General features: G+C 41.0%; 1 protein-coding gene across 1 annotated transcript in view; it reads left to right on the forward strand.

Annotated features, from left to right (window-relative positions):
• The first annotated feature begins 8640 nt into the window (after positions 1 to 8640).
• Atf7ip2 (activating transcription factor 7 interacting protein 2) overlaps positions 8641 to 23955 on the forward strand; it is a 54081-nt gene continuing 38766 nt past the window's right edge. The window contains exons 1-4 of the mRNA XM_021185482.3: positions 8641 to 8736; positions 17017 to 17171; positions 20545 to 20663; positions 22963 to 23097. Of these exons, the coding sequence (XP_021041141.1) occupies positions 17027 to 17171; positions 20545 to 20663; positions 22963 to 23097 (399 nt within the window). The 5' untranslated portion in view covers positions 8641 to 8736; positions 17017 to 17026. The remainder of the gene's footprint in view (positions 8737 to 17016; positions 17172 to 20544; positions 20664 to 22962; positions 23098 to 23955) is intronic.

Raw genomic sequence — 23955 nt, forward strand, 5'->3', positions numbered from 1 at the left:
AGCCCTACCCTATGCCAGCTTTATGTAGATAAAGCATTTCGACCTATCCGACAACAGTATCCAAGAGTATATTTATACCACTATATGGATGATATTTTGATTTGTGGATCCTCTAATGTGGAAGTGGAAGAAGTATTTGGGACCCTAACTAAACAGTTGGAGAAGTGGAATTTGGTGATAGCCCCAGAAAAGGTTCAAAAGACAGAAGTAAAACATTATTTAGGCACTAAATTGAGAGATGCTGTTGTCGAGCCACTAAAGCTGGAATTAAGGATGGATAAATTCCATACCTTGAATGATTTTCAGAAATTGTTAGGCGATATCAATTGGATTCAGCCCTATTGTAATCTTCCCAATTCAGAGTTACACCCTTTATTTGATATTTTAAAAGGAGATTCCGATTTACAATCTCCTCACCAATTAACACCCTTAGCCAGAGCTTGTTTGCAAAAGGTGGAACAAAGTTTATTTAGCCAAGCCTCAAGTTGATCAGGTTGATCCCACCTTGCCTATTAGTTTTTGTGTTATTGCTACTGATTTGTTTCCCACGGAAGTATTTTGGCAAAAAGGACCTTTATGTTGGGTATATTTACATCACTCCCCAGCCAAGGTACTGCCATGGTACCCTGAAAGCATAGCCCAGCTAATTCTTAAGGGTATGAAGGTTGGGCTAGGAGCTTTTGGTAAACAACCTGATGTAATAATCACGCCATATACTCTTAAACAGATCGAGGTACTTGCCTCCACTATAATGATTGGGCCATTCTTTGCACCAGCATGACTGGGAGCATCAAGAATCATTATCCCACCAGTCCTTGGCTTCAGTTTGTCATGAGAAATCCTATGATATATCCCAGAATTACCCAGACTGAGCCAATCCCAGGTGCTGTTAATATATTTACTGATGGATCCAAAGGTGGCGTAGGAGTAGTTTATGTTGAAGGAAATCAACCCCAAGCTCATGTATTTCCCTATCAATCTGCACAAACTGTTGAATTATGTGCTGTCCTGCAAGTGTTTCAAGAGGTTGAGGAAGCTTTTAATCTAGTTTCAGATAGTCAGTATGGAGTCCAAGCAGTGCACCAATTAGGAGCCGTGGGGATAATTAAAGCCGCCTCCACTGTATGTACCCTACTCTCCTCCTTGCAAAAAATGATTTGGGAAAGGAAGCATCCTTTTTGCATTGTACATGTTAGAGCTCATTCAGGATTGCCCGGGCCTATAGCCAGGGGAAATTCTGTTGCAGATGAATGTACTCATTCCCTGTTTGTTTTTATGAGTGCCTCTCCAGTGCAGCTTGCTGCAGATTTTCATAGAAACTTTCATGTTAATGCAGGCACCTTGAAACAAAAGTTTAGGATTACCCGAGAACAGGGTCGAAAAATTGTGTTAAAATGTGCCCATTGTGTGTCCTTGTTGCCACAAAGGCCAATTGTAGTTAATCCCCGAGGTGTTAAGCCTCTTCATGTTTAGCAGATGGATGTTACCCACACCCCAAAATTTGGTAATCTTAAATATGTTCATGTCAGCATAGATACATATTCAGGCATTATATTTGCTACTGCCCAAACAGGGGAAAAAAACCCTCTAATGTTATATCTCATTGCCTTCAGGAGTTTGCAGCATGGGGGATGCCTAGACCGATAAAAACTGATAATGGACCTGCTTATACCTCCCAGAGATTTTTACATTTTTGTAATGCATTAGGTATAAAAATTATCCATAGCTTACCCTATAACCCCCAAGGACAAGGAATTGTAGAAAGAGCCAATGCCACATTGAAGAACACATTAATAAAACAAAAAGGGGGAATAGGGATGCAGTTTAAATCCCCTAGGGATAAATTAAATATAAACCTCTTTATTCTTAATTTTTAAAATTTGGATAAGGGGCTGGTGAGATGGCTCAGCGGGTAAGAGCACCCTACTGCTCTTCTGAAGGTCCTGAGTTCAAGTCCCAGCAACCACATGGTGGCTCACAACCATCCTTAAGGAGATCTTCTGGTGTGTCTGAAGACAGCTGCAGTGTACTTACATATAATAAATAAATAAATATTTAAAAAATGGATAAGAATGGCAAATCAGCTGCAGAACGGCATTGTACCCTTCAGCAGGGTGCGGCCATGTCTGTGCTATGGAAGGATGTCCTCACAGGACAATGGAAAGGTCCAGATCAGGTGTTGGTATGGTCCCGAGGAGCTGTCTGTGTGTTTCCAGAGGATCATGAGAACCCAGTCTGAGTTCCAGAATGACAGACGAAGCCGTGGAGAGAAAGCAAAGTGGAAGAAGATGAAACACCTGGTGACCCTCTGCCTTATCATGATGCACCTGCAAGCAGTATCATCGCAAGAAAGACTGTTATGGGGAATAGTGAAAGCACTCCTTCTGCCAGTGCCACTTAAGTGTGGAGGCAGATGTATACTAATTCAGTGGGAACTGCTTCAGTTCCCAATAATCTATCGTCTAATACTGCCAGTGCCTTTGGTGGTACAAGAGGGAAATAATACAAATTTGAAAGCTGGTATCCTTATGGTCAACCAAAGAGTGGATTGATTGGTTGCAGGAACAAATGAATATTTTGGAGCAGTTAGTATTTGCTTCCTGAATTACTTATATGTCAGGAATGTGTGTAACCTCTGTTCCATATCAGAATTTTTCCAAAGCTGCAAATCTGTCTCGTGCAATTGGTGCGATGCTGCTAGGAAATAGAGTCATGATCTCAACACAAAGATGAAGGAATTGTGAGCATCGATTGTTGCCATGAACAACACCCGTGTGGAGATTGCAACTGCAAAGCAATGGCTGGAGATCATCCAGGGAACTGTGGGATTCTTAAAAAAGTTGGGGAGGGATGGCCTTTTGGGTGTTCCTGCTGACTGCTGTGTGTGGAGGAATGCTTTGGTCGATGGCACATATGCGAAGGCGGCACAGGGCTGATAAAAAAGCCTTAGTGCAGGCTATGGCAGCCTTGGAAGCAGGAACATCCCCCCAGTGTTGGCTCAACATGCTGGATCAGTAATCAATGACAGGTAAGACCTTCACGTGCGCATACCAACCTAAGACAGGATGGTGAAAGTGAGTTTGTCACTCCCATGACAGGTAAGGATGTGGCATGGATGGGGGTGACCTAAGACAGATGCTGATCCCAGAGCTACTAATAAAACAAAAAGGGGGAGATGCGGGAAGCAGGTACGGCCACATGGGCCAAGGTGGTGCCCTGGTCCATTGCCAGGCCCCGTGAACCCCACATGTTTACTGCCTTGCCCGAACATGCGAAGTGAAACTGCATGTGTAAGTTGCCTGCCAAGTTAGATTATTCCTTGTGATCCAGACTGTCAGCCTATCTGTGACCAACTTGAGCTCGTGCCTGATTCATGCATGGAGCATGTGTGATTCTGATTGGATGAGGTGATGTGGAGTGAGATGAGGTCAGTTGCCGCGAGTGTATAAGAATAGCCCTTGCCCCAAGTAAAGTGGAAGCTGTGTGAGCCCGTCTTGGTGTCCGTGTCATTCTTGTCTCTGCAGATCAGAGACTGCGGCAGGTTACCTCTCTCAGGATGAATTTTTTCTAAAGTTCCATCCATTTGCCTAAGTTTCATGAAGTCATTGTTTTTAATAGCTGTGTAGTACTCCATTGTGTAAATGTACCACATTTTCTGTATCCATTCCTCTGTTGAAGGACATCTGGTTTCTTTCCAGATTCTGGCTATTATAAATAAGGCTGCTATGAACATAGTGGAACATGTGTCACTAAGACAACTCTTCCAAAAAGGAAGCTTTTTGTTTTGTTTCTTGAGACAGGGTTTCTCTGTGTAATAGCCCTGGCTGCCCTGGGCCCACTTTGGAGACCAGGCTGGCCTTGATCTCTCAAAGATCTGCCTGCCTCTGCCTCCCAAGTGCTGAGACTAAAGGTCTTCATCACCACACCCAGCATGGAACCATTTAATTGGGTCCTTGTTGATAGTTTTAGAGAGTTAATCTATGAGCATGATGGCAGAAAGAAGACAAGCATATTGCTAGAGCAGTAGCTGAGAGCTTTACATCCTGATCCATAGGCAGACAGAGAATTTGAGTCTGGCATGGGCTTTTGAAACCCCAAAGTGTACCTCCAGTGACACACTTCCTTCATCAAGATCTTACCTCCTAATCTTTTTAATGCTATCAAAGAGTTCCACTCCCTGGTGACTAAGCATTCAATTAAATGAGCCCACTAGGGCCATTCCTATTTAAACCACTGTACTTTATTCATGTTATATCATTTAATGTGGAATTCATCGTAGACTGTAAGCCAGTAACATATGTTAGGAATTGTTCTTAGGTCCTCTGGAAAGGCAATAGAACTTTTATTGGGAATCAGTTATATGGGGAATATTGGAAACAGCTTCTTTTGAGTCTTCTTTGAAGGTCTGTTCAGCTAGTCTCTGAGGAACCCTCACCTTTTAATGTTTATTTTGGCAGGGAGGGACCTAGTAAATCTAGTCAGTTTCAGGGACTTCCTGAAACTATTTTGATTTGCTCAACTTCTCTTTGATAAGCTTCTCAACAGAATGGAATATTTCAGGCTTGGAAGAAACTGTTACATAACCACAGGGCAGCAGGCCTTAAGGGCATATTCTTTGACAAGAGGACATTATTAAGCACCAGGCTTCACCAAATCTGACTCAGCCTAGGAGCCTGTCTCCTGCAGCTTTCTGACTTGCAGCCTTATGGCTTTTTCATATATGGGTTGATTGTTTCTCCCAGTCAATTTCTTACCTGTTTCACAGAACAAACTGAGCTAACACAGCCACATCCCCATTATACCCTGAAGACTGACTTAGGGAAGTCTTGGGATCTCTTTGTTCCTCTTTCCACTGTGGTCATATTAAATAATTCTTTTTCTACTTCTCTATATGTATTTGGCTCCCTTAGTTGTCTTATTGAGGATGAATAGCAAATTCGGCATGTAGCACACACACAGCATGATCCTTAAGTCCTAGAGAACAAGACCATGTTTTAAAAAAATATTTTTATAAATGTGTGAGTGTCCCTCCATGATTTATTTTTATCAAATGTATGCAAGTTTCCTTAGAAGCCAGAGGGTTTTGGATCCCCTGGAATTAGAATTATAGGCAGTTGTGAACTGCCTGATGTGAAGTGCTGGGAACTGAATTCTCTGCATTAGGACAAGTGTTCTAAACAGCTGGACCATCTCTTCTGCCCACAGGACCACTCAACATAGAAAACTTTAAGCGGCTAGTACCCAACAATTTAGTAATAAGGATAGTCTTAGGGTTTTACTGCAGTGAACAGACACAATGACCAATGCAAGTCTTATAAAGGACAACATTTAATTAGGGCTGGTTTACAAGCTCAGAGGTTCAGTCCATTATCATCAAGACAGGAGTATGGCAGCATCCAGGCAGAGCTGAGAGTTCTACATCTTCATCTGAAGGCTTTCAGGCAGCTAGGAGGAGGGTCTTAAAGCCCACACCCACAGTGACACACCTACTCCAATAGGGCCACACCTTCTAATAGTGCCACTCCCTGGGTCAAGTATTTACAACCCATCACATTCCACTCCCTGGCCCCCATAGGCTTGTCTAAATATATGAGTCTATGGAGGCCATATCTAAACATAGCATAATGCAAAATCCACTTAGTCCAACTTCAAAGGTCCCCGTAGTCTATAGCAGTCTCAACAATGTTAAAAGTCGAAAGTTCAATGTCTCTTCTGAGATGCATCTGAACACTTAACTGTAATCCCCAAAGCAAAACAGGAAACAAGCTAGGCAAACTCCAAATTCTGCATCTCCATGTCTGATGTCAAGGAGGTCTTCAGATCTCTGACTCCTTTTTCATTTTTGTTGACTGCAACAAACATCTTTCTCCTGGGCTGGTTCCACTCCCTGTTAGCAGATTTCCTCAGCAGATAGCCCATGGATCTGACATCTCTAACATCTTGGGGTGTCCAATGTTACAGCTTCTTGTTTCAATGTCTGGAATCCACACATGATCTTCTGGGCTTATCCAAAGGGCTTGGGTCATATCTCCAGCTCTGCCCTCATGGTACTGGCATCTCTAATACACTTGGGTCTTCTATTGCAACTAGGCTTCACCAATACCTCTCATAGTCTTTCTTTATAGTGCCAAGCCTCAAATCCTTTGGATGGCTTCTTCAGTTCTGGACCATCAACTGCAACTGAGGCTGCACTTTCGCCAACAGCCTTCCCTGGCCTTTCACAGTGTCAAGACTCATATGCTCTTCATGACCCCTTCATGCCTTCAAAACCTGTACCACCTGGGTGACTCTTACTTATTACCAAGTACAGCTGCAGCATCTTGGCCATCTCTGGAACACAGCTTCTTTTTGTTCTCAGAAGACACTTCCCAGAAGAAGTGATACTTCACCTCAGTGATACTAGTCTCTTCTTAATTGCCATTAATTTCTTAGCTCCAGCTAACTAGCATGAATTGCTTCAGTAGTCCCTTCTATTCTGGACTCTTAAATCTAGAACCATGTGGCCAAAGCTGCCAAGTTCTGCTGCTTGCTGGGGGCATGCCCCCACACCACCCCACCCCACCCCGCCCCTTCTTCTATTACATTATCACCAGCTTTCTGTTTTCCAACTCCTTCACTGCCTAAGCTTGGCTGTCCTGGAACTTGCTTTGTAGACTGACTTTGAACTCAGAGATCTGCATGCCTATCTCCTAAACACTGAGATTAAAGGTGTGGTACACCAAACCTAGACTTAAGCTTTTCTTTACCTAGAACTTGCTGTGTTCTAGGCTAACCTTGAACTCAGAGATATGCTTGACTTTGTCTCCTGGGATTAAAGGCTTGTACTACCATGCCTGGACCTAAATTTAGCTGGATGGGACTTGCCCCAAGACCACTACTCCCTTAATTCAATTTAAATATCCTTGAACAAAGGATTCAGCTCCATTTACTTCCCGGTGCCCCTTTAATACCATATATTTTATATTTTGCCTTTCTAAGCTTGCTACACTTGTTCAAAATATTCTTCATGAGACCTAACCAGAAAACAAAGTCTCTGCTGGGCTTTTTTGAGATTTCCTTTATCAGTATAATTAATATAAATCTTTTTACCCTAACCTCAGCTAGATTCTTCATACAAGGGCAAAAAGCAGCCACATTCTTCACCAAAATATCACAAAAACAATCTTTAGGCCACATATTGAAATTCTCCACTGAACGCTCTTGGGCCAGGTCTTCACAGTTCAAATCAATCTCAGCAACAAAGTCTTCCATATTCCTACTAGGATACCCCAATTAGCCCAACTTAAAGCATCCCACTGCTTTCCAAATCTAAAGTACCCAAATCCACATTCTTCCAAACAAAAGCATGGTCCAGCCTATCACAGCAATACCTCAGTCCCTGGCACCACCATCTGTTTTAGGGTTTTACTGCTGTGAACAGACACTATGACCAAGTCAAGTCTTATAAAGGACAACATTTAATTGGGGCTAGTGTACAGGTTCAGAGGTTCAGTCCATTATCATCAAGGCAGGAACATGTCAGTATCCAAGCAGGCATGAGCTAAGAGTTCTACATCTTCATCTGAAGGCTGCTAGCAGAATATTGGCTTCTAGGCAGCTAGAATGAGGGTCTTAAGACCCTCTCCAACAGGGCCACACCTTTTTATAGTGCCACTCCCCTGGCTGAGCATATACAAGCCATCCCAAGGCTACATGTTACTGTAATGTGATTTTTATTTATTTATTTTTATTTTTGTTTTTTTGTTTTTTGTTTTTCGAGACAGGGTTTCTCTGTGTAGCCCTGGCTGTCCTGGAACTCACTCTGTAGACCAGGCTGGCCTCGAACTTAGAAATCTGCCTGCCTCTGCCTCCCAAGTGCTGGGATTAAAAGCGTGCACCACCACTACCCGGCTTTATTTATTTTCAGATTGGTGGGCCTAGTGTTCACCTAGGCTGGCCTTTAATCCACTCAGATCAGCCATTCCCTGCAACCTGCTTGCTGAGATTGAAGTGGACCATAGCATGCAAATAACGAACTTTCCCATGTTGCCCTATGTGTAAAAGAAGACTGTGACAACCTGCAAGTTGATTCCTCTAGCACCTCAGCAATTCAGCTTTGCCAGTCAAGGACATTTTGCAAACAGCCCCCATTGGGCTGTGAGACTCTCTGTCTCCAGAGCACATCTGGTTATAGTGACGAGAAACACTATTCTTCATGGTTCCCCAGTCCCTTCTCTGAACTGAGCTATGGAAATAAAGGCTCCACAGAAGTCAGTGAAGGCTCCCTGAAGTGGCAGAGTTTTGAGTCCACTGTGGTATCTGGAATTCACTGGCCAATCGCCATCCCGGTTCCAGGTCAACCGAATTGTCACAGTTGGAATCTGCAATCCTCGGGAGCTTGTTCCTGTGGAGGTTTCATTAGTAGTAACTTCCCAAACACCATCAAAATCTTCGCTCGCTCGCCAGCCTCTCTGGCTGAGCTGAGCGCCTGGCCTGAAGCTCAGGGCCAGGCGACTGAGACCGGCCTTCAGTCAGTTTACTTTTCCCTGAGCCGCACCGCTCCCCGCCCACTGCCACTGTGATTGGCTGGGCTCTCTGACCTTCGCTCTGTCATTGGCTGGCACGAGGCCCGGGGGCCGAGGGAGGGAGATTTAGTCTAGCTCCAGCCCAACCGCGGGTCATTTTGTCTGGGGTCTCGGCTCTGGCTGAGGCCGGCTGAAGACGGCTGAGGACGGCTGAGGAGCGACGCCGCTCCAGGTACGTTGCGGCCGGCCGACGGGCGGGCGACGGCTCCGAGACGGAGGCCGTTGGCGGAGCCTTCGGGCCGGCTTCATGGCGGCGCTCGGCCCTCGGAGGCCGGATGAAGTGTGCACCCAGGTTCCTGGCCGGACTCGGAGGGACCTGGCCCCGTGGAGCCGGAGTAGCTGGGGAGGTGGGGGAAGCCGGAAGCGTCAGGAGGCCGCCGCCTGAGGCAGAGCGACCCGGCGGGGTGGGGAACTGGCATTGGCTGTTTGCGGCGCGCTCTTCCAGGTACCGCAGGTGAACTGATGAGATGCAGCCCATTCCCAGGGTCTGTACATCAGGTACAGTGATGGATCGGGTCGTTTTACTCTGGGGGAAAAAAAAATGCAGCTTGCCGTTTGGGATTGTGTTAGGCAGACCGACAGCAGAGGGAGAGTTGCAAGTTTGGACCAATTTGCTAATAAAGACCAACCGGCATCTGGAGCTCGCTAGGCGGTGGTTTGGAGTACCTGAGGAAAGACACCCCACCCTGTCAAGCCTGAATAAGTCAAATTCTGTGGAACTTATAGTCACCACCCGCAGGGCTGCCCCTGGCAGAAGAGCAGCAGGACCTGCAATTTGCTTTAACATTTGAAGGCAAAGAGGAACTCCTAAAGGCAGCCGTGGGCGTTGACAGGGAGCAAGCAAGCCTTGTTTACAGAAGCAGACAGACAGCAGTCATGCTGTCTGGCAGTTCGCATAGCTTTCTGGTCACTGACACATAGTATAGAAATTTATGGCTGCTCTCTTAGCTCTTACTCTGGCCCCCTTACGCCCCCTCTCTCCATCTTCCCTTTCCGCCTCTCTCCATGTGGCCATGGCCAGCCTCTACTTCCCTAAACTCTCCCTCTCTGCCTGCCTTTCTACAATAAATGTCTAAAAATATATATATATATGGCTGGTTTACATGACCACTAACGTTTTTCTTAAGAATGCATTCACTAGGTGTTGTAATCATAGTTCAGTAGCCCACTACAATAGGTCATAGTGAATTGATGCTGAACTTCTTTCAGGTAGAGGTTGATTTTTTTTTATGGTGCCTAAAAACAGAAAAGAAAAAAAAAATAGCAATAGCAATTTCTTATTCTCATCTTTTTCCAATTTTGTCAAACAAATTAAATAATATGTCTCAACAAAGGAAACAACAATGGTTTCTGCTTTTAAAAAAAACTGACTTCCATCAGGCACGATTTAAATCCCAGCACTTCGAAAGCAGAGGCAATCAATCAAACGTGAAATGCCATGAGATGAAAGATTAATTGCATATACTGAGTTGTAAGTCTTGTGACGGTTGCCTTTTATCTTTGTTTATCCCTCAATATTTTTAGAAAAGATGAATCTAACGTTAAGTTAGCCTCCCTAAAGTTCTAAGATTAGCTCTTACCTCAGCAGAAATATGTACATTTTAAAAATATATTTAACAACTAATACAATTTAGGTAACTCTTGGATATTTTGGCTTACTTTATTGACCTTGTACTTGATGTTAGTCTTCAATTTCATTATATTTCCTTGCTACTTAATGTTTTGAATTTTGGTAAAGTTAATAGTTCCTTCATCTCTGCATGCATTATTCCATAGTTCTCTGATATATACACAATAATAAAAGTATTGTGTTTGTGTGGGCATGTATATGTCCCTGTTCATGTGTGGAGGTCAAAGTACAACTTTTGGGATTTGTTGCTTCTGAATATAGGAATCAGGCTTGCATAGCAAGGTCTTTTACCTTCAGAGCTATCTTACTTTCTGAGAATTAAACCAGGACTTATCCTATAATACACATAGCAGTAGAATTGGATAGTTTTTTTTTTCTCATCTTTATAAGTATAGGTAAATCATTCTGTACTTATGCAGTATCTAAAGAGAAAACCATGAGTTTAAAGGAGCTAAGGGTTGTAGATCCATCTACTCAGGAAGGTAAATCAGTAGGATCATAATTGGACGGTCTACCTGAACACTACAGAGCTTGTTTAAGGTCAACTTGGGCATCATTGTGTCAACATAGTAAAAGCTGAGAATATAGCTTAGTGGGCCGGGCGTGGTGGCGCACGCCTTTAATCCCAGCACTTGGGAGGCAGAGGCAGGTGGATTTCTGAGTTCGAGGCCAGCCTGGTCTACAAAGTGAGTTCCAGGACAGCCAGGGCTATACAGAGAAACCCTGTCTCGAAAAAACCAAAAAAAAAAAAAAAAAAAAAAAAAAAAAGAGAATATAGCTTAGTGGTAGGGTAATGCCTAGCATAAATGAGGCTGTGTAGTCAATCCTCACTACACAAACACTCCCACCAAATGAGGGGGATGGGGGTGGGGAGGAGATGATCAGATACGATTTTAAGTTTTGACTGTGAGTAATTACAGGTGTAAGTGAGGTTTGTGGTTCAAATCTAGTCACCAGCTAAATAGAGCACTCACTTCTAAATGTAATTTCCATTAATAAACCTCTGAGGCAGTACTGTGTTTAATATTGTTGTGAAAAAGCTTGACAGCCATGGGAAACGTTGCTGAGGACTGTTCTAGTACTCCATTCCTTTTTGCTCTAATCATCCAAAGGTAGGAAAAATATATAATATATAATAGTTTTACAGAGGCAGATTGAAGAAAGAACAAGCTAGACATAGGTAATGACAGAATGAACCAGAGAATGAGGAGCCAGAAGGTTGGAGCAGATTGCCAGCATTAGTTTGAGCCAAGCAGAGCAAAAAGTTAGAGCCATCTGAAAAATACAATATCTATTTAAACTCATATATTTTGCTAACAATTAGGTTTTCTATGTGCAGTGATCAAATATCCTGTAACAGGAGGAAACCAACTACCACAAGTTGTCCTATGACTTCTATTCCTGGCATTGCCACACACACTAAATCAATAAATAAGTAAATGCAGTTTTAGATGCTGAAGAGGTGGCTCAGTGGTTAAGAGTACTCTTGTAGATCTGGATTTGGTTCCCAGTACTTACATGTTATTTTATAACTACCTGTTGTCCCAAGGGATCAACTCCAGTTCAGTGAATCTCATGATCTATCTGGTCTCTTCTCATCTTCATTGGCACTATGTACTGGGTTGCTTCTGCCCTCAGGGTATCTAGGCAGTTTTTGCACTGGGCTGGACTGGAAGGAATGGAGCTTAGCCAGGAGGATGGGATAGCAGAATCTCAGTCCTGAGTAGGGGAGATATAGCCATCCCCAGAGACAGTTTTCAGTGAAACAGCTCTCTTTATTGAGGGTACATAAGGGCTATATAAACCTTGAGGAGTGGGTAGGGGTATTGAGGGTGAGTGTACATCATTGGCTGAGACTGAGGTACTGGGAATGCTTCATTTGCATGAAGAGGAATTCTGAGTGCTTCCTTATAGGAATAGGAAGTTTAACCTGTAATTTGGCCTTTAGGCTATGTGACTATCTCAAGGGTGGCAGAGGTAGAGGCTTACATGTGCTGGGACCTGCAGGCCCAGAGCAAGAAGGAAACAGCCCTACCCCTGCCAATCTCAGGATGAGATTTTCAGGGTTTAGACATGTCTTGACCTCACTCTTGCTCCCAACTGGCTCCCCAAGTCACACAGCTTTACGACCTCACAGTGTACATATATACACTCAGATATACACACATAATTTACATATTTACAATTTAAATATTGTAATATAAAAATTAAAATAGGTACACGTTTCACTTTATTAATAGATAGAAGTTCATGAATAGCACTGTTAAGAAAATTAATCTCATTGAGCCATATATGTACATTTACGACATAATATATGACAAAACCTTTCCTGGGGAGACAAAACACCCAGGTCTGCTCAACCCAGATAGAGAACCCATGACAGACCAGAGAGTAGATACCACCAAAGTCCAATTTGTTTTATTGGGAACTAATAAGTTTTATTGGGGTTACTTAAAGAAATATGGGTTCGGGGCCTTATATTAGTAGAAATGACTCAAAGATGGCTGTATCACCAAAGCCCACTCCAACATGGGTGACAGCTCACACAGCTGGGAACCTGGAACACACTGCACATCCTGTAAGCAGCCCAATGGGTCTAAAAGTGCAATGTGTGTGTGTGTGTGTGTGTTGTTTTGAGACAGGATTTCACTGTGATGCCCTGGCTGTCTTGGAACTCTCTCTCTGAAGACCAGGCTAACCTTGAATTGACTCACAGAGATCCAACTGCCTCTGCGTCCTGAGTGCTGGAATTAAAGTCATGCACTGCCACCCCACCTGGTTTACCAATTGCCTTTAAAAGGAGAGAGTTTAATTTGAATGCTGTTGAAGAGGCTCCATGCTTGAAAACAACCTACTAGGAAAATATTTCCTCAGATTGTGACACCAAAGAATAGTAATAGACCACTATAGATTTGGTACAAAAGGGTGAGGTTACATTCCAGAGTGGCAGCAGAATGTGACAGTGTTGCCCACATGACACTGGGGTTTTGCAGGTATGGACGATGTAAGACTGCAGGGTTCATGAAGTCTTGTGGCAAGGTTACTGAAAGTAACTTGTTTGGTTTTATTGTTTTGTTTTACAGTAACTCACAATTAAGAGATTTCCTTGAGCTGGGTATGGAAGTATAGCAGAGGCAAGTAGATCTCTGAGTTCAAGACCAGTCTGGTCTATATAGTGAGTTCCATGCTGGTCAGGGCTACATAGTAAGACTCTGGCTCAAACAAACAAACAAAAACTGGATTGGCTCTAGTCTCAGAAGAAATTGAGACTTTTGAACAGTGTTTGGACTGTTAAAGATTTTGGGAGTTTTAACTACATTCTGCATTATGAAATGACCATATATCTATGGATCAGGGAATGGATGTTGTTGTTTGACATGTGAAATGTCCCTTATAGCAGTGATTATCAACCTTCACAATGCTGTGACCCTTTAATACCAATAATTGTAGTGATCCTCATAAGATTATTTTCCTCATTACTTCATAATTGTAATTGCATAGTAATGAGTCTGTGGTTTATGTAACCCCTGTCTCCACCCACAGATTGAGAACCATTTGACTTATAAACTTATGTATTTAAATACTTGGTCTCCAACCAATGGCTCTGTTTTGGAGGGTTGTGAATCTTTTAGCCAATAGAGTCTTGTAGGATTAACCAGAGTCTCTGGGAATGAACCTTGACGTTTATAGATCAACTCAACTTCTGTCTGCTCTGTGTTTTCTAAATGTGGGTCAGTGTGACCAGCTATTTTATCCTCCTATCTCCATGCCCTCTTCATCACAATCTGCTGCATTCTCTGAAACTGTAAGCCAAAATAGCTCTTTCCTCTTTTAAATTGTTTCTTGTCAGGTCTTGACTGCAGCAACAAAAAAGTAACTAATTCAGACTCATTACTAAGTAAGGCAAGAATGAAGGGATGCACACAAATGGTGCACAAGCATACATTTATTTAGGCAAAACACTCATATGCATAAAAGTTAAATTTTTAAAAAACTATTCCAAAGAAATAACTACAATTGTGTGATATGCTGTTACAAGAAATAGAAAAATTCCCAAAAAGACATGAATTACTAAAACTGACTGAAAAAAGAAAACTTGCATAGGACTCTAACAATAGATAAGAGCCCCCAGTTAGGAAAGCCTCAATTGAGATTATTTCATTGAAAATTTTTACTGTATCCTTTTCTTTTTCTAAAGAGGACTGATTGTATATGAGACCATTAAGTTGTATAAACTTTGGATCAGTTTGGTATGTGATATACTTATTTATTTGCAAGGTGTCTCAGTTACACACAAATTTCTCTCTCTTGGGCAGGTTCTACTCCTTTTGTGAAGCTTTCCTTGGCAGATAGCTAATGGCTTTGACATTGTAATATCCTGGAGTCTCCAGTACAATTCATGGCTCCCTTTCATAGCTTCACGAAATGGCCCCTTAAGGCTTCCATGTAGGGACTCCTTTGCCAAATGTCTGGCCTCAGTGATTCTCTTTAACAGCAAAGGAATATTCCCAACCTCACACCCCACCTTACCTCCTGTTTCCTTCATGATTCTAAATACAGAACCACATGGCCAAAACTGCCAACCAAGTTCAGCTGCCTGCTTGAGATGAATCATTGCTCCATTACTGTACACAATCTTTTCATATGTTGTTTCTTTTTTAGGAGAAAAAAAAAAAAAACCCTCAGAAATGTTCCTTTTACAAGTTGCAGGATTAGCTTTATGGGGTCTTGCCTTGAAGAGGCACACTCCCTTTATTCCATTTCACAACAGGTCTTAATCTCTTTCAATATAAATCTTGGCTCCAAAATTGAATTCCCTGGCACTCTTTTTGATTCACATGCTACATTTTGTATTTCCTTTTTTTTTTTTTTTTTTTATACAAACAGTACATTTTAAAATTTCTTCTTGCCTGGCTTGTACCTTGTAAACCTGCCTAAGAGTGATGATTCATAACCACTCAATAGTTATTAGGCTGTCTTGAAATTTCCTCTGCCAAGGAAAGTAATTCAGAGCCTTTTAATTTGGCCTCAGGAAGATTCTTGGGACATGGACAAAAAGCAGCTACATTCTTTGCCAAAGTATCATAAGCATAGTTTCTGGCCCAGTTGTTAGTATTATTCCCCTCATAAACCTCATCATATGAACCTCCAGTAGTCCACATTGCTGTCAGCACTACTGTCTTCCAAGTTCCTACAAGCCACATTTATAGCATTTACTTGAATTCCTAGTCCAAAGTCCTCCAAAGAGCAGCATGATCAGGCCTAAATCATCAATACCCCACTCCTGGTAACAGCTTTTCTTAGATTTCTCTTGCTATGAAAAGTCACCATAACCAGAGCAATTTATAAATTTGTTTATTTTGGACCTTATAGTTACAGAGACTTAAGTCAATGATCACTATGGAGCATGGGAACATGTAAGCAGCCATTGCACTGGAAGAGGCAGAGAGAATTAATTTGGAATGTCTTGGACTTTTGAAATCTCAAAGCCCATCTCCAGTGATACTCCTCCTCCAATGAGGCTATTCAATCTATCCAAAACTTTCCCTCAACTGGGGACCAAGTATTCAAACATGAGCGTATGGGAGCCATTCTTATTCAAACCACATTGGTGTTTTTGCTGGTGGTTCATGTTTGTAACCCCAGTACTAGAGAAAGGAGATAGGAGGATCCCAAAATTCTCTCAGCTAGTCTAGCCTGTTAGTTTCTCCTGTAGCTAAGATGCCTGTCAGTATGTGTGGTTCTTCATTTCACCCTGCTGCTAGAGTGTGAAAACACCACTGGGCAGACAAAAATGCAGAGACACCAGCCTGTGTTTTCCCTGCCACAGAAATAGGTTGGTAGGCTTTAGGGAAGTGCTGATACACTGCTCAGGGGGGTGGGAAAACACAGCCTAAGATGTGGAAGGCTGAAGCTGGGGTTTCCTGACTCCTGGGAATCCAGTTGCCTCTGGAAAATCACACAGAGGAGTCAGAAACGGAGGGTCAGGGGTGCCTGGGCCTGCAATGAAGAGCCTGGGCCAGGGGCTCCCAAACTCCTGGATATCAGGTGGGTGCCTGGGTTCTTGAGACTCTGAGCCAGCTCAACCTTACCAAGTTTCCTGGCATGGTCCACTGTCCCACAAATCTGGTGTCACCATGTCTACCTGTTCTGTGCCTGAGGTTTCTTACCTACTGGGGAGCTATTTAGACAGGTAAACTGTTTCCTACTTTCTTCTTTATCAACTTACTCCATGTACTTGATTTTTAGTGAATAAAAATACTTATTTTATGTACGTGAGTAAACTGTTGCTGTCTTCAGACACACCAGAAGAGGGCATTGGATTCCATTACAGATGGTTGTAAGCCACAATATGGTTGCTGGGAATTGAACTCAGGACCTCTGGAAGAGCAGTCAGTGATCTTAACTGCTAAGCCATCTTTCTAACCCCAATGGGCACACTTTTATTGTTACATTTATTTATGTCTTAGAGCTTTCTACTGGAATAAGATTTTCCCATTTCAAAGAGAAGACTATGTAGTCTGGTTTTCTTCCAAAAATTTTATCATGTGATCAATCTAATGTTGTTTTGTATGTGAGGTTTCTTTCTGGTTTTGATCCTGTCCTATTGGTACCACTGTCTTCATTATAGTATGACCTATTTAAAATCTTAGATCTAGTTATTTCTGTCTAGAATATAACTTCCAAATAGAAATAAATATGGAAAGATAGCCTAAGTATTACTTTAATATTATAATAACTGTTTCACTGGGAAAATGCACTTAAATCTTGTTTTTCTTTTTTTTAAACAAAGTATCATATTATATATACCTTAAATTCTAGGATATGAAATATGGAAAGTCCAGACAGAAAAAGACAGAAGGTTTTAAAGGCCAAGAAAACAATGCCTACAAGTTACCAGAAGCAGTTGGAGATCCTGAACAAGTCAACGAATGTTGAAGCTCCAAAAACAACAGTTGGAACTAATATTCCAAATGGTAATCAGAGGTTAAATCCTGGATTTATAGCTAGCAAGTGTACTCCTTCTGGACATATTGACTCCTCACTTAACTCTTTGAGAATTCAATATTTTCACAGAAAAGTATAACATTTTCCCAGAATTTAATTAAATAGAAGTTGTTTCAGAAACAAAATCAGGAAACACAAAGCCAAGGACATCTATTGACTCCTCCAGCAAATACTCCACACAAGAGGCAGCAGAGTTGCAAAACATATCTGAAACTCATTTTAAACAGGAGTTGAATGTATCAAGATCTTTTTCTGGACATGAAGAGAATTTATACTAAAACGTTAGTGGCCCTCTGTTAGGTTGAGTGCTGTAACTCAGAGTACTTTGGATAACAAGAGGATCCACAAAATAGTTTCCCGTTTAGAAGCAAATGCTACTTCAGAGTTTCATGATGAAAGTAAAAGTTATATTGTAAGTTGAGACTCTTGAGACTCGCACCTAACCTGGCGAAATCAGTCTGCTCTAGTAATTGTGCTGGTGCCGTTTTGAAAACTGAAGAATATAGCATGATCTGTTACTGTGGCATTTTAAATTGTGAACATATGAATACCCAAAGTGGCAGTTCTTACTTGGCTTTGATAGGAGTAACAGTAAGTGTATGCCTCTGTATCCTTTGGAGAAATTCAAATAGTCACTTTGTTTAGGGGAATTTTAATGTCTCAAACTTACAAAAAGGCTACATATAGATAGGACAAAAAGTAATGATGGCTGTGTTCTCAAATTGTTTTGCTTGTGAACTGTTCTTGATTCTGAGATGGAAAGATATGTTGTTAAAGGAAAAAGTTATGGCTATTCACTATAATTATTGACTTTATTCCTATTGCTAGAGTGGGCAACAGGCAGAACCAAATACTGTTGAAAAGAGCTCTTTTTGGAGTCTGGGGTTCTCAGTTGACAGAGTGCTTGCTTGTTGTATATGAAGCTCTGGGTTCAATCCCCAGCACCACACACATTGGACATTGTAGTGCATGCCTGTAATCCAGAGCACTAAAGAGGGAGACACAGAAGGATCAGAAGGTTTTGGGTTTTTTTTTGGTTTTTCGAGACAGGGTTTCTCTGTATAGCTCTGGCTGTCCTGGAAGTCACTCTGTAGACCAGGCTGGCCTCGAACTCAGAAATCCACCTGCCTCTGCCTCCCAAGTGCTGGGATTAAAGGTGTGCGCCACCACGCCTGGCTGGATCAGAAGTTTTAAGGTTATCCTCAGCTACACAGCAAATTTGAGGCCAGACTGGTCTACATGAAACAACGACAAACCTTCCTATCCTGTGGGCAGGTTAAAATTATTGCCAAAGAAAAGGAAGTGAGATACAGAGGAGAAGCAGCTTGATTGGTTAGTGTATGTCTGTTGTACTTAATCATTGAATCACTTTTGAGTTTAAAAACAGCTTATTTCCATATAAGTCGGTTATACAAGCTAGAGAACTGACTTAGTGATTAAAAGCACTGGCTGCTCTTGTGGAGGATGCAGGTTGGATCCCCAGCACTCTGATGATGGCTCACAACCATTTGTAATAACTCTACTTCCAGGGGACCTAATGCCCCTTGTAGGTGCTTTTCAGGCACACACATGATACACTGATGATGCATACATTCAGCACCCCCTCCCCAAAAAAGTCAGCTACAGTCTGTTTACACATCAAGTTAAATTATGATTTACCACATAGAGAAAGACACCAAAACCAAACTACAAGTACCTATGCAGGCAACTCTCGGGCAAACTTGACTCAATTCAATGATATCCACTCTATCTAAAGGAAAGTGAAATGTTACCCCCAAAAAAGGATTAATCACGTTTTCCATGAAAGTATAGGAAGTCTCAAAAGATAGTTTATGGCAGCTGGTTCATTTTAACTTTGTCTTTTGTTATTTTAAGATTTCGTTTATTAGATTATAGGTTTTTATTAGTATTTATTAATTGTACATAACAGGTTTCACTGACATTTTTATATATACATAAAGTATTTTGATCATATTTGTTCCCAACCTTATTGCCATCTCTACTCCTTGTTTTGATGATCCCCTTCCTCTTTAGACTGAGTATATAGCTCAGTGGTAGATCTCTTATCTACCCTGACTTTGATTTGTAACACAGCAAAAGAGGAAGAGGGTTGAAACTAAATAATCTTTCTAATACCTTCATGGGTGTTTGTTGTGATCCAATGAGTTTAAATAGTGTTGCTTACAGGAACATGAGTATATTACTAGTGGATATACTACTAAATTAAATGATTCCCCTCTTTCTGCAAACATTAACTGCCAATAGCTCCTTGGGAGCTTTGTAGGTCCCCCTAGAGAACAGGTATATTAAGTTGTTCATAAATCTTTTTCTTTCCATAGAATTGATTTATAGATCATATGCCAAATAAGAGATGATAGATGCAGTTAATCCATGTGTCTGTCTATGTATATGACCAACTACCAGAAGAGAAACAAAGTAATTAAAGGAAGTTCTATAGTTATAAAATATCAAAATAAATGTTATTAGAAGTAGGATATTTATGTTGGTTGACTAAAATGCTGATTAGGGCCAGCAAGATGGATTAGCAGATAAAGGTGCATATTCAAAGCCTGGTGACCTGATTTTAATTCCAGAAATGCACATAAAGATGGAAGGAGAGACCTGACGTCACAAAGATATCCTTCGACCTCCACACTTAATGTAATGGCATGCTCACAAACATGTATTATGTACTGTGTACACATGCATACACTAAAGTAGTGGATTCCTTAAGTGCCTATATATAGAAAGGTTTAAATTATACAATTTATTTAGGGTTTTGTTTGGGGGTTTTTTGTTTGTTTTGTTTTTTATATTTTGGTTATATATTTGGCAGGGTTCTTTTTTTTTTTTTTCTCATGTGTTTTGTTTTGGTGAGACAAGGCCTCATTATACAGCTCAGTCTGGCCTTGATTCTTGATCCTCTTACTATCTCCCAAATGTTGTAATTCGAACTGTGTGACACCTCGTCCAGTAGATATCTGGTAAAACAAGACTGAAAAGGTTTATATGTGAGACCAGAATCCTACCAAAGATTTTTTTGTTAAAGAACATTTTTATGGAAAAAATTTTATGCAGTTACCTTTTTTTTTTTTTTTTTAAGATAAGAGTCTTACTATGTAGCACTGTCTGACCCTGAACCCACAGAGATCTACCTGCCACTACCTCTTGATTACTGGGGTTAAAGTCATGCACCACAATGCCCAGCTAAAGTTAATTAAAAAAAAAAAAAAGTACTGCTGTTGTCACATTATGGTTTTTTCACTTGATTATACTCCCTAAAGTATTTATTTCCTTCTTAGGAAGGAATATTTTTATCTATAATGTTTTTCTCTCTTCAAGGCCATAATCAGAAGATGTTTTCAAAAAACAAAGAAAATGTTAAGGTCATGAAAGCTTCAGAGCAAATTAATGAAAATGCTTGTGAGGCTCTGGAAAGGCATACAGCACTGCTAGAACAGGTAATGTGTGGCTTAAAATATTCGCCTTAGGAACTTAGGATTAGTAAAAAATGTTGAAAGGGCTAGAGAGATAGCAGAAGTTAAGAGCACTTGCTGTTTTTGCAGAGGACTGAGATCAGTTCCCAGCATCCATGTCTGATGGTTCATGTGTACCTCCCACCACCACCACCACCACCCACCCACCCTCTCTCATGGAATGTCTTAGGGTTATTGTTGTTGTGATGAAACACCATGACCAAAAGCAGCATGAGGAGTAAAGAATTTATTTTGCTTCTACTTCAGTATAACAGTAAGTCACTGGGGAAAGTAGTCAGGGCAGGGACCAGGAGCTGATGCAGAGGCTATGGAGAAATGCTGCTTACTGGCTTGCTTCCTATAGCTTGCTCAGCCTGCTTTCTTTTATTTAGAACCTAAAACTACCAGCCCAGGAGTGGCACCACACATAAAGGATTAGGCCCTCCCCCATCAATCACTAATTAAGAAGATCCCATACTGGCTTCTACAGTCCAATCTCATGGAGGCACTTTCTCAATTGTGGTTTCCTCCTCAGATGATTCTAGTTAGCTATGTCAAGTTGACATAAAACTAGCTAGGACATAATTCAGATAAAACCAATGTCTCAGTTAGGGTTTTACTGCTGTGAACAGACACCATAACCAAGGCAAGTCTTATAAAAAAAACAACATTTAATTGGGGCTGGCTTACTGGTTCAGAGGTTCAGTCCATTATCATCAAGGTGGGAGCATGGCAATATCCAGGCAGGTATGGCACAGGCAGAGCTGAGAGTTCTATGTCTTCATCCAAAGGCTGCTAGTGGAAGACTGACTTCCAGGCAACTAGGGTGAGGATCTTATGCCCACACCCACAGTGACACACCTACTTCTACCAGGTCACACCTATTCCAATAAGGCCATACCTCCAAATGGTGCCACTCCCTGGTCCAAGGATATACAAACCATCACAACCAATAAGAGAAAAATGATTTTTATTACCAATATATTTCTATTTTCAGGAATGATTCTAGTCTAAGTAATCTACTCAATTACATGTCTGTAAATGTCTTGTAGAAGGAGGTAGAATTTATATTTAGTAGGCTGCCAAATGTGTAAGACAAACATTGAGCTTTACTTACAGTTCCACATTTTGTATTGGTCATGGGTTTTTTTTTTTTTTTTTTTTTTTGATCAGCAGCAATAGCTGTTTATTGATTGCCTTACAATTGTTTACTATTTCATAGATTCAGACAACCTTGTAGTTCATTTTGGAATCTTGATATATGCAAGTTACATACCTCCTCTTCCAAACTAACCTAGGTAAACTGATTTTTAACACTGTTAAGTATACTTCTTGTCTTCATTTTTGCTCAATTATGTATTTCTATGTGGCCTGTCTGTCTGATCAATTATGAGATGAAATATAACTTCAGACTAGGCATAGTGGTCCATTCCTTTAATGCTCAGTGCTCAAGAAAGGCAGAGGTAGACAGCTCTCTGAGTTTGAGGCCAGACACATCTCTAGAGTGACTTCCAGAACAGACAGACAGGGCTATACAGAGAAACACTGTCTCATAGAAATAAAACAAAACAAAAACAAACAAAGGCCTGGTGTGGGTGGGTGGGTATAATCTTCAATTCTAGTGGAATAACTGTATTCTGGTTCTGTTTTGATGAGTCTGATTGTTATTTGTGTGATTAATGTATATTATTGGAAACAGTAGTCAACTGGAACTATATGAATTGAAGTCAACATTTTGAAGATGAATTTAATTTTAAACATGTTTATGTGCCAAATATTAGATTGTTGTGCAAAATTTAATGCCAATTTTTATAAAACTTAACTGGTATAGTAGTGTGTAGTAATTTTTCATTATAAAACATCAGGAAAGAGTAAAGCAGCTTTTAAGCAGTAGAAAATAAGCTGGGTATGGTACACACCTTTAGTCTAGCACCTGTGATGCAAAGGCAGAGGGATCTCTTTGAGGTTGAGGCTAGTCTGGTCTACTACAGACTAACTGGGTCTACATAGTGAAAAAGTCTTGTCTCAAAAAAGTAGGAGTGAACTGGAGAGATGGCTCAGAGGTTAAAACAATGACTTTTCTTCTAGAAGACCCTCAAGTTCCAGCACCCACATGCCACCTCATGATTATCTGTTAGCTCCTGCTCCAGGGGAATCTGATGCCCTCCTCTGGCCTCTGAAATGTAGCACATGCATATATGCACAAAACATAAAAATAAAAAGTAGTAAGTGAAATTGTTTTAAAATCTGAAACTTGTATGTTTTGGCTTTATTTAAATTCTAGGTTAAGCATTGGATTCGACAGGAGATCTGCATGATAAACTGTAATTTATTTGATAAAAAACTGAATGAACTGAACGAACGCATTGGGAAGACCCAGTGCAAGAGTAGGCATGAAGCAATAGCTGGTGAACTCTTTGTAAGTTTCTAATTTCATTTTCTTCCTTTTAATATGTGTAGAATGTGGTTATATGCTGCATGTTGGGAAAGGGAGGCAATAAAATAGTAGTTCTCAACCTCCCTAATGCTGAAGCCCTTCAGTATAGTCCCTCATAGTGTGGTGACCCCCAACCATGAAATTACTTTTGTTGCTACTTCATAATTGTATTTTTTTTTTCTGTCATAATGTCATGACCCACAGATTGAGAATCACTGCAATAAAAGAAGACCCAATTAGTTTAAGATTCGAGAAATAGTTCTAATAGGCATGCTGTATTCATTGAGGGTTATCTGTGGTATGAAAGCATTTTCTTTCCATTCTGATATGTGCCTTATTAGAACCTACATAATTTATTTTAAGATTTTTCAAACTTTGCCTTTTTTTTGAAAAAAAAAATAAAATGATTTCTAGGATTTATGACATTTTTGACCAATATCGATTTTATTACAGACAAATTAAGTTTCCAGTTTTGTTTTTTGAGGTTGGATCTGGCTATATGCAGTCTAGGATAACATTGAACTCTATATCATTCTGCTTTAGTTCCCTTAATTTTGGAATTGCAATCATGTACCACCAGAACAAGCCCCTTCCCTTCTTTTTTTTTTTTTTTTTTTTTTTTTTTTTGGTTTTTCGAGACAGGGTTTCTCTGTGTAGCCCTGGCTGTCCTGGCACTCACTTTGTAGACCAGGCTGGCCTCGAACTCAGAAATCCGCCTGCCTCTGCCTCCCGAGTGCTGGGATTAAAGGCGTGCGCCACCACGCCCGGCTCACCCCCTTCCCTTCTTAACTATCTTATGTAACCGATTGTCACTTATCAGTTTTCTACATTTTGGGTTCT

The sequence above is a fragment of the Mus caroli genome, unplaced genomic scaffold, assembly GCF_978045245.1.
Source record: "Mus caroli unplaced genomic scaffold, Mus_caroli_1 scaffold_17, whole genome shotgun sequence".
Taxonomy (NCBI): Eukaryota; Metazoa; Chordata; class Mammalia; order Rodentia; family Muridae; genus Mus; species Mus caroli.